This window comes from Drosophila santomea, unplaced genomic scaffold (genome assembly GCF_016746245.2).
Source record: "Drosophila santomea strain STO CAGO 1482 unplaced genomic scaffold, Prin_Dsan_1.1 Segkk104_quiver_pilon_scaf, whole genome shotgun sequence".
Lineage (NCBI taxonomy): Eukaryota > Metazoa > Arthropoda > Insecta > Diptera > Drosophilidae > Drosophila > Drosophila santomea.
In genome coordinates, this window is record NW_025318935.1 from 2,808 (window position 1) to 13,910 (window position 11,103).

Below are 11,103 nucleotides of genomic sequence, written 5' to 3' on the forward strand. Positions count from 1 at the left end.
GCAGCGCAAGTTTGTCGATTCATGTTGCCACGCAAACCGCCCAAAACTGCCACGCCCACACTTTTGAAAAAAGTTTTGATATTTTTTCATTTTTGTATTGGTCTTGTAAATTTCTATCGATTTGCTAAAAAAACTTTTTGACACGCCCACTCTAACGCCCACAAACCGCCCAAAGCTGCTACGCCCACACTTTTGAAAAATGTTTTGAAATTTTTTCATTTTTGTATTGTCTTGTAAATTTCTATCGATTTGCCAAAAAACTTTTTGCCACGCCCACTCTAACGCCCACAAACCGCCCAAAGCTGCTACTCCCACACTTGTGAAAAATGTTTTGATATTTTTTCATTTTTGTATTAGTCTTGTAAATTTCTATCGATTTGCCAAAAAACTTTCTGCCACGCCCACTATAACGCCTACAAACCGCCAAAAACTGTGTTTAAGACTCTCCTTCCCCTTCCACTAGCTGAGTAACGGGTATCAGATAGTCGGGAACTCGACTATAGCGTTCTCTCTTGTTTATATTATTGGACCGATGATGTCTATGTAAGTGTACACAGTGAAACAATTGTGGCTTGGACGTCCTGTCACGGTCGCCATGAGATAATAGTTGTTTTAAAGTTCGATGGTATTGTTTTAGCAAGAGCTTCTGCTCTGCTAGAAGTTCTTTACTTGAATGACCAATGTTGGGTTTTTCTAACCCGCTCATATAATGCTTCTTGATTATATATAATATATATATGTATATGTATATATATGTATATGTATATATATGTATATGTACATATATGTTTACATATGCCTTCTGCATACATATGTTATGTATAGCTTGACTTGAGCTGCAAAGTGCATGCTCAGCATTCCACGCTCCGCGATCGGCTTATGTATGAGCGTTAGATCGCATACTTGGGTTTTGAAATGCTTATGGGGGTTTGGTCTTTTGGGTATTCTTATATTTATATTTATTATGACAAAGTGTCACAATATATTGACGCTAAGTTATACCCAATCATTTAATGTATTGGTAGGGTAGATATGCTACACACGTCCGTTTTCGGCTCTAAGTAGACTTATAAGTAAGCTTCTCAAAGTTGCGAATGAATCTTCTACAGTAGCTGGCTAATCCTGAGAATGACTGTAATTCCCTTAAGGTTTTTTGTGCCGGAAAATGTTCAATTGTTTTCACTTTTTTGTAATTTTCTTTAATCCCATGCTTAGAAATAGTAAACCCTAAGAAATCGACTTCTTCATTGAAGAATTCGCACTTATCTATTCGGACTTGTTGGCTTTACTTAGTGTTTCGAAATGGTCCTTAACTGCGAGGCGTGTTTTGAACTGAAAACTATAATATCGTTGATATACACGTAGCATATTTTTCTACGTCGTCTCGTAAAATATCGTCCAACGCTCTCTAGAATATTGATGGCAAGCTCTTGAGCCCGAAAGGTAGGCGGGTGAACTCGTATTTTCCATCGCTTATTGAGAATGCCGTCTTTTTTAGGTCTTTTGGTTTTAAGGGGATCTGATGGAACCCACTAGGTATACTAGATTCGTTGAAAAGTATGAAACAGGCAGAAGCAAGCGTTTCCTACCATATAAAGTATATATATTCTTAATCAGGATTAATAGCCGAGTCGATCTGGCCATGTCCGTCTGTCCGTATGAACGTCGAGATCTTAGGAACTACAAAAGCTAGAAAGTTGAGATTAAACATACTGACTCCAGAGACATAGAAGCAGTGCAAGTTTGTCGATTCATGTTGCCACGCCCACTTTAACGCCCACAAACCGCCCATAGCTGCCACGACAGTCGGGGAACTCGACTATACCGATCTAAAACTGAGAAATATCTGTCATCGCCCAATTGTGCGATTATTTCTCCGATCTCAGGACAAGGGGTCCTATCCGAAATGATGACAGAGTTCTGTTTTCGATAATCTATTACTATCTATACTTCTCTCTCCAGACGCATCCGCTTTCTTGGCGACTATCCATACTGGAGCGTTATATGGTGACCATGAAGGTCTTACAATACCATTTAGTTAATTTGTCATTTGCTTTTGGGTAATGTTTGCTATACACTGGTAATCCCATGAAGTTTTAATCTCTCATCCTACTTGGTTGGTGTATGTTAGTTATCGTCGGCTCAGCGAAGGACTCGACGTGTTTCTTGATGATTGAGTCCGTGAGCTTCTTCTGCTTTCAGTCATATGCTCAGTTCTCTCTTTAATGTTTACCTGAATGGCCTGAATGGGCAGTTGTTTAATGATTAACCTATAATCCACGTTTATGATCAAAAGGTAATTTTTAACATCGATGACAGCGTTGAGCTGTTTTAAAGTGTCGTTTCCTATTATACCATTGAGTGTTTTGACAGTGGGGGGTTATATATAATGGGGTATGATTTTCATTGAACAGGTGAAGGAACGTATGGTGGTTGATCTTTGTTGACCATGCACATAGTTTGCATAGAAAGGGTGTTCGTTCTACTTTGGCGTTTGTTACTAGATTTATTTTGTATGTAGTTTTGGTTGAATCCTTTATTAAGAATTTAAAAGTCTTTCCGTCCTCGTACCACAATTGATGTAAGGTAACGATAACTATTTAGTCTAAAAAATTAATATCGGTTACATGTACGGACACTGTAGATACTCCTGTTCATTCTCCACTGTTAACACGCCCGTTAACTCCGCTGCCCCTTGCTGTTTTTGATAAGCTTGCTCGGACATTTCCGGTGGGTATGGCATTTCATTCTCGAATCCTTATCTGACTCTGGCTCTCCCAGTGGTAACGTGAAATGGCCAGACTGGCCGGAGGAGGAGGACGTTTCCCAGATAATTTGTTACCCTGTAAGCCTAGTTAGTTAACTAACTTGGTGTCTCTAGGTGGTAAAGGTGGGGGTTGTCGTCTAATCTTCGGCGCAAATGAATTTCTTTGCTCCTGGCTCTCTACTAGACCACAAATGCAATGCGTCGCTCCTATTTTTCGGTTCTTTATGGCTAATAGGCCTGGCATGTCGCCATTATGGCCTCTCACGAAGTGCTTGCCTCGGTTGTTATCGGTGAGCGCTCTAATGACTTCCGGTGACTCATCACGGCCTCCGATTTGATTTAAAATAGACTGCCTGACAAAATGCATAAGTTGTCATGTGGCCTTGGTTTAGCAAGAACGTCTGATACTCGAGAGTTTTAAGATCTCATTTATTATGTACTAGTTCATATAGCGAATGCACACTGTACGCAGTGTTATGCATAAATACAAATAAATTAATGCACTTATTTTATAAGTCAAGGCCAAATCAAAGGCCTTGTTGTGCTGAGTCTGCATTCCTTACATGCGCGACTACACTGTCAATACGTGAACATAATACCTCAGCGACCCTTTGACGTCTGCCTCACCAACTACCTTTGTACGTACAGTTAAAGTCATCAGTAGAATTTGTAGGATTCTTCTTGTCCTTTATAGATAGGCATACCCTCCGCGTTTTTTGCCTGTTTGGGTCTATTAGTGGAATGCGTCTCTCTAATTAGGTCCATAATCACACTTTTTAGTTCGGTGGTAGTGGTAAGGGTGCTCGTCCCCGGTTGTCTATTATCAGCCGCTTGACTTGGGCCACAGGCTATACCTAGCCCTGCCATGGCATCGTTTAACACTTTAATGAACTGATTTTATTTGGTCTGCTCGATACGAGATACGTGCGGCTAGCTCAGAAGATTTCGTGTGTTCGTCCTACCAAATTTATATTAAAATGTACTTTGCAGTTTTCGTTTCTTTGATCCTTATTCTTGCCTAAATCTATACTGTGATTTGATTATCCGGTGACGTGTCCGATCTCCCGTCGTGGAACTAGACCCTCGCCTGGTACTGCCGCGGCCACACGTGGTTGGTGGTGAGAAAAAATAGGCTATGGCCTTTTCACCGTTCTCAGACTAGGGTAAACAAATGCTGGGCTCACCAGGCGTACGCTTTTTCCCGGCCGGTCCCGCTAGACTGTTCAGTTGCTACCGACGCTCCGCGTAATCACCCGGTGTACGCCGCAGTCCCTGTAGCAAGACGCCCAGCGAAAGACGAACGTGGATGGTCTGCTCAGCGGCTTCGTTCTGCTGTCTCGCCGCTCTCGTTGTCCTAAATGGTGCGTGTCGCTGGGTGCGTTACTTGGTCTACAGATTGTTCGCGTATGCGGACTCACGGTAGCTAACTGCTGCGATCCTTAAGGCAAACGCCTGGTGGAACAACTACACGCCAACCCCACGTCTGCTCTGACTGGTGGCTCCAGTACCACGACTCTCCTTGTCACGATCGTCTCGACGATGCTGTTCCTTGCTGACTATCACGGCTGTAGCTTCCTTACTGACTTCCTTGCTTTACATTGTTTACTTGTATCCTCGTTCACCTTGACTGCCCAGCTTTCAGCTTATATAGGCCTCCTTTAACGGTTTATCCCTCTTGTGTCCAGTCTCCGGATCCAAAATCCACGGTTTTACCGTTGGCCCGGTCAAATCTCCAGCTTGGTCTGGTCCAAAGTCCAGCTGGACCTAAGTCCCTCTAGCTCTTCATGTTCACGCCTTCAAAAAGTCTGTTCTCCAAACTCTCTTTCTACCGGTTCTGTTTCTCCAAATGCCCTTTCTACCGGTTCAGTTTTTCCTCGGATTCGCACTGCCGTTACTAAGCGTTGACTTGTTGCGCAACTGGCAACAGCAGGCCCTCATCATGTAATCTTTATGTGCATTTGTGCGGAGTTTTAACTCCTCACAACCCGCCTGGCATTCTCGAACAAAATTTGAAGTACGAGGAAATATTCGCTTCGGAATCGGACAACTACTCTATTCTATTTGAGCGCAAAAAGTACTTTCTTATTTAAAAATTTTTGTTTTGTATTTATTTACGATTATTTTGCTTGAAAACCAGTGTATGGTTTATCCTGGAGGGTCGCTTAGGACTCGCAGGATTGAAATGTATTATTTATGTTATATTATGTTATGTTTTACTACAGAGTTATGAACTATTAACGATTATTTACCTGTTACTTTACTATGCGCAGAGGAAAGGGGTGTATACTACCGAGTTTATTGTAAGATTGTGTATTGTAAATTTCTATGCCTTAACATCTATGGTTCTTTATTTAGTTTTTTTTTTAAGTTATTGAATTGGTTCTTATTAGTTTTTAGGAAGATTTTCTGTATTACTTAACAACTAACAACATAATCTGGTATAACATAATCTGCTACTACTGGCTCTGTAGATTTGTTCCTTTTTGTGACTAGGGATCCTCGGTAACACTACTGTACAACAGTACAACAAACTGGTACAACAGATGGAATTGGCGGTAAAAAAGGAGACTCGTAAGTTCTCCTTTTAAAGTTAATCGCGCTCGCGGTGCTTGCCTCTTGTGAGGTATTATGTTCTCGGCATTTTGAGGCACCTTAAGCACAAGGTACACTGTGTGGCGTTTTGAGGCACTGGTGCTTCGACACGAGGCACACTGTGGGGCACTGGTGCTTAAACTAGATGTCTTTTCTCTTGTTCGAATGTTCGGACGCCAATAAGTGATATAAACTTAAATAACAAACGAACTTTTTTTATTAAAACTTAAAAGATTCAAACAAATTAATGAAATATGACAGGCCTTTATTACAATGAAAATAAATTTTAATGAAGCTGGATTAGCACCTTATTGAAACCATTAATAAAATATATATCCTTCTTTGGCATCAATAACTTTTTTCAGTCGGTCCTTTACTGAATCGATCAAATTGTGAAGGATCTCTGGTGTTATCTCATTTAAAAGGAAAGTGAGCTCAGAAATCGTCTCCTCTCCAGTTTTTTGTAACGAAGCTGTTCTTTTGCGTTTCAAAAGAGACCAGATGTTCTCAATAACATTTAAATCTGGACTTTGAGGTGGCCAGTCCAAGACGGTAACGCCAAGATCCTTTAGGAACTTCGTTTCAATCTGGCTTTGTGGCATGGAGCATTATCTTGATGCAGGATAAATGATTTCCCGATCAGCCCATCCATTGTCGTTTAGGGTCGTCAAATATTGCTCTTGGTTCATCGAGCCGGATACAGGGACCAAGTCACCCAACCCATTGTAGGCAACACATCCCACACCATGACAAAGCCTCCACCATGGCCCACATTCTGACAATCGGGCCATGGCCGTCTTTTTTGCCTTTGCTGAGTTGGCAATCTTACAACAATGTTTTGATTTGACGAGTTTACTGGAAAGAGCTTTCATCCGTCCATAAAACACTTCTTTAGAACGACTTTGGCTTCTTTAGATGTTTCTTTGCAAATTTCAGACTTTTAAGCTTGTTAATTTTTGAAATATACGGCGCATCCCTAGCAATTTATGTCTTCATGTCCTTTTCATTTAAACGTCTACGATGTGTGCGCTCACTAATTGCCTTACGTTCAGATTGCAACTGCGTTGCAACAGCTTGGTGCTTCGCAAGAGAATTTTTTTAGTTCCCGTATAAGGATTTTGTCGTCAGCGATCGTTGTTTTGCGATTCGGACTTGTTCTTTTTATGTTTCTTAACCTTTTTAATTTGATAAAACACAGTTTGTCGCGACACATTAAACTCAATATCAATCTTTTTTACCAACGTTATTCCAACGTTAAGCTGTGCTACCATTGATGATCTAATAAATAAACTCAACTCGAGTCTTTTTACCCATGGGTTATCAGCGTTAACAGCGTTTATTTTGTCAAAATATTTATGCCGACTAGTGTATAAATTAAACCGAATACGTTTGCACTATTAAATGGTTCTTTTATTTGAGCCAACTGCTCTGATGTTACGAACTACAAATCAAATTTCTTAAGGCCGGCAAGTCTTCGGTTCGAGGCAGCGGACCCAGCAGAGCCCTTAGTCAGCGCCTCGTGCCATCTGGAGTTTCATGCCTTTGACGGTCACCCAGCGTCACCCGCCTCGCATTAGGCTGACCCTTGCACATCGCTTTCGCTAAACTAATCAAAAAAAGTCCGCTATCTTCGTTAAGGAAGAAAACACAGGAGCTCTCTACAACAAGCCTTGCTATAACCTATGGCGCTAGATGTTTTTCTCATCCGAATGTTTTACAGAACAAACGTCACAGTTGTTAAAAATATGCGTTCGGGAAAAAGTTCTATGCTCCGTAAATCGCTTCTGTCTCAACAACCGGGCCAATCTTGTTTTGGCGCTTGTCATAAAATAAACTTATTTTGTTTACAAAGAAATCTTCCCCAAAAATTCCACAACTCCTGTGTCCACGCCACCTAGAGTGTAGTTATACCCGTTACTCGTAGAGTAATGATCGCTTAATGTGTCGAACTTTCTACCGAATAGGAAGGACCTAAAATATTTTTTTGCCCATACTATAGTCAATAGTTTTTATACCCGTTACTCGTAAAGTAAAAGGGTATACTAGATTCGTTGAAAAGTATGTAACAGGCAGAAGGAAGTGCTTCCGACCATATAAATTATATATATTCTTAATCAGGATCTATAGCCGAGTCGATTCCGTCTGTCTGTCCGTCCGTATGAACGCTGAGATCTCTGGAATTTCAAAAGCTAGAAAGTTGAGATTAAGCATACAGACTCCAGAGACATAGAAGCAGCACGATTCATGTTGCCACGCCCACTCTAACGCCCACAAACCGCCAAAAACTGTCAGTGTTGAAGATTCTCCTTCGCACTTCCACTAGATGAGTAACGGGTATCAGATATTCGGGGAACTCGACTATAGCGTTCTCTCTTGTTTTTTTATATATTTGTTCCTGATTTATTTTAAAGTTATTTTTTTTTTTTTAAATATTGTTTATTTCCATATATAGTTTTATTTTCTTCTAATTTACACATATATTATTAAAGTGCTATTTCATTTGAGTTCATTTTCTTTTGCTTATTATTATTAAGAAAATCCAATATTCAAGATAAAGATGCAAAGGTGTGGACGTCGGGGGCCGGAAAAGTCGATGTCGCAAGTATTCCCAGAATTGAAGTGAATGAAACAAAAAAGGTGTTGGATTTCGTCCTTCTCTGGTCGGGGTTTATTTTCGAGTGATTTTCCAACATGAATATGGCGGCTTAGTGCCCCACTTCCGAAACGGGTCAAAAAGAACATTCCGCCAACAGCGATGCTCTGCTGGCGAGGTAACGGACTCAGCTGTTCGGCATGAACATTCTCCCCCCCTTGCAAGAGGAATACTTGCAAATTTTGGGTAGAGAACCGCGTCCCGAAAGGATCCATCCCAGCTTGGAATTTTTTGCCATGGGCAGGTCGTCCTGGCTCGCGATGATACCCGGCAGCATCAGGTCGGCGTAAACGTCTGCTCCAAGGACAGCCGAGACAAGCGCTGGGTGGAACAACCGGTCATCCGCTAGCGTCATGTTGTGGAACATGTCCTGCACCTTCGGATCCATCTGCTCGTCCACCAGCATCAGCAGCTGTTTGCTCATCCGGGACGTTTTTGAGCGAATCTCGGTGGTGCACAGCCGTTCGTTGCCCACGCCCGTGACTGTCAAGTTGAGGGCCTTCACCAGCGAGACGTGGATGCGACTCACGGGGCAGCTCGGATCCACCAAGACTCGCACATCGAATCTCTTCTGCTCGGACCCAATGAGCACGGCAGCGGTCGGAAGGATGCTGACGCTCGTCCGCACCAGGCTAGGCGCGCTAGTCGGCGTTGACAAGGAGCTGCGGGGTGGGGAACTATCCTTCGGCGAGGTTGAGCGAACCAAGAACTTCTCAGTAGTCAAGTCGGAGGTCGCTTCGAGGTGGATAGACCGGGTAGTAAAACACACAAAATGTACCCCTTTGTGATTTTGCAGGCTCGACCGACATAACTCTTGACGTCAAATGGTCCTGCGAAGTCCACTCCCGTATGGGTGAACGGTCTGGAGAACGTGGACCTCGCACGGGGCAAATTCCCCATCAACTGCGTCTGCAGTCTCTTCTTGTGGATGACACACACTCGGCACGAGTGTATTGTTCGATTCACCATCATTTTAAGCTTGGGAATCCAGAATTTGAAACGAATCAGTCGGATCATTAATTGATTCCCCCCATTCAAGGATATGCGATGGATAAACAGGACTTGAAGTTCGGCGAACCTACACCGTGCAGGAAGGATGATCGGATGTTTTTCATCATAACTAAGCATTTCAGATGCTTGTAACCTGCCTCTGGCTCTCAAGACACCATTTCCGTCGAGAAAGGGGTTTAGGTTAGAAATGGCGCTTGCGGGTGGAACTGGTTGCTTGTTGCTCAAAACCTTATATTCGGCGGGGAACTCATTCTTCTGAGTGAGCACAATTAACCGCTCCTGCACCTCCGACAATCCCGCCGCAGTGAGTTCTACCGATGAGGCTACACCTTTCCTCCGGCAACTTTTCACAAAGCGAAACACATAAGCAAGAACGCGCAGAGCTCGGTCAAAGGCTGAGAACCTCTCTAGGATCTCAACTGCTGAGGGCACTGCGACCGTGTGACATTTGACGGGGCGCTGCTCAAGCTCAGTCTTCGGATGGAACCACAACTCACTCGGACACTGCTCCTGTTTGAGGTGCAACCAAGCTGGCCCACGCCACCACAGTGCGCTGTCCTTAAGCTCTTGGGGTGAGACGGCCCGGCTTGCCAGATCAGCTGGATTGTCTTCGGATCGTACATGTCCCCACTTGCTTCCGTCGGTACACTGTTCGACTTTTGCGACCCTGTTGGCAACGAAGGTTGTCCAGGTGCACGCTGGCCTACTCAGCCATGCAAGAACGATCGTGGAGTCGGTCCAGTAAAAGGTCTCATAAACATGAGGAGGCATTTCAGAAATTACTAGAGCTGCCAGCTCCGTGAGCAGCACTGCTCCGCACAATTCCAAGCGTGGTATGGAGAGGGATCTGACAGGAGCGACTCGGGTTTTGGATGTAAGTAGATGGGTACAACAGCCTTTCTTCGTTTTGATTCGGACGAAAATAGCATCCCCATAGGCGTCCTGTGACGCATCTCGGGATACGAATATCCTTCAGGGCAGGATACCCTTCTAGGAACTCCCGCCACTGGGTCGCGAGATCCCTGGGGAGATCCCTGCATAAAAATGTTGGCTCGGACTACGAAAGGTGATAGCCACCCTGCTGGTTCGAAAAGTTTGGCTATCTGAGATAAAACCTCTCGTTTCGTTTAAGCAGTTTGGAGGTGGATCACCATTGGAATAAAAAAGAAACTATCAGATGTAGCTTGCCAACGGATCCCAAGAGTTTTCGCCGTACTAGCCTCTTCAAGCTCAAGAAAGTCTGCACTAATCAAGTGCTCCTTTGGAACCTCTTGTAGGAGTTTTCTTTCGTTCGAGGTCCACTTCCGTAATGGAAAACCAGCACTCTCAAGAGCCAGCCGAAGCTCCTCGATGGCTAAAACTGCCGACCGCTTAGTGTGAGTGCCTGCAAGCACATCGTCGACGTACATGAAGTTCGAGATGATGTCACTTGCCAAAGGATATTGGCCTCGGATATCCTGAGGCAACTGTTGTAGTATGCGGATGGCTAGAAAAGGCTCACAGTTTACGCCGAAGGTGACTGTATCGAGTTCATAGTCACAGAGCTCTCCGTCCTTATTGCGAAAGAGGATTTTTTGAAAGCGCGTATGGGCCGAATTTACCCGAATTTGCCTGTACATCTTTGTGATGTCAGCATGGAAACATACTTGAAGAAACGCCATTTTAGAATATGGATAGTCAGATCGGACTGCAGTACGGGGCCCGCATGAAGGATATCATTGAGGCTGTTCCCGTTTGATGAAGGATTGGTAGCATTAAACACAACGCGTTTTCCTCGCAAATCGAGGTAGATTCCCTAACCAGCTTCACTGGAATATCCTCCATCTCCCAAAATTTTGTGAGAATGTTGTCTAGTCTGGACTCGGTGACAGCTAGTCGGGACGAAAAAGAGCATATTCTGCTTGTGGTATCGTTGCGATCGGACCGCAAAGAATCCATCCGAATATGGTCTCCTGGCCAAGAAGTGTGCCACAGATATTGGGAGCCGCTGAGAATGATCGATGGCAGGATATCGGCACCAATCAGAACGTCGATCTGCGAACTCCGGTAGAAAGTTGGGTCTGCTAGTTGCAAAGGCGGC

The 11,103-nt window shown here is 43.7% G+C and overlaps 1 protein-coding gene across 1 annotated transcript; it reads right to left on the bottom strand.

The window, feature by feature from the left end:
• Window positions 1-8,139: 8,139 nt before the first annotated feature.
• LOC122756558 lies at window positions 8,140-10,642 on the bottom strand. Its single transcript, XM_044006655.1, has 3 exons — window positions 10,240-10,642; window positions 8,816-9,883; window positions 8,140-8,747 (listed from the first exon to the last, which is right to left on the bottom strand). The coding sequence occupies exons 1-3, from the start codon at window positions 10,640-10,642 to the stop codon at window positions 8,140-8,142; spliced, it is 2,079 nt and encodes a 692-aa protein (XP_043862590.1).
• Window positions 10,643-11,103: the final 461 nt, after the last annotated feature.

Bases quoted from the DNA above. Each gene is read 5' to 3' on its own strand.
- LOC122756558 (XM_044006655.1), bottom strand. From the start codon at position 10,642: ATGTACAGGCAAATTCGGGTAAATTCGGCCCATACGCGCTTTCAAAAA. The intron at 9,884-10,239 runs GTACGGCGAAAA...CCAAAACCCGAG, and splicing joins TCTTGAGCTTGAAGAGGCTA to TCGCTCCTGTCAGATCCCTC. The intron at 8,748-8,815 runs GTCGAGCCTGCA...TCCACCTCGAAG, and splicing joins TGACGTCAAGAGTTATGTCG to CGACCTCCGACTTGACTACT.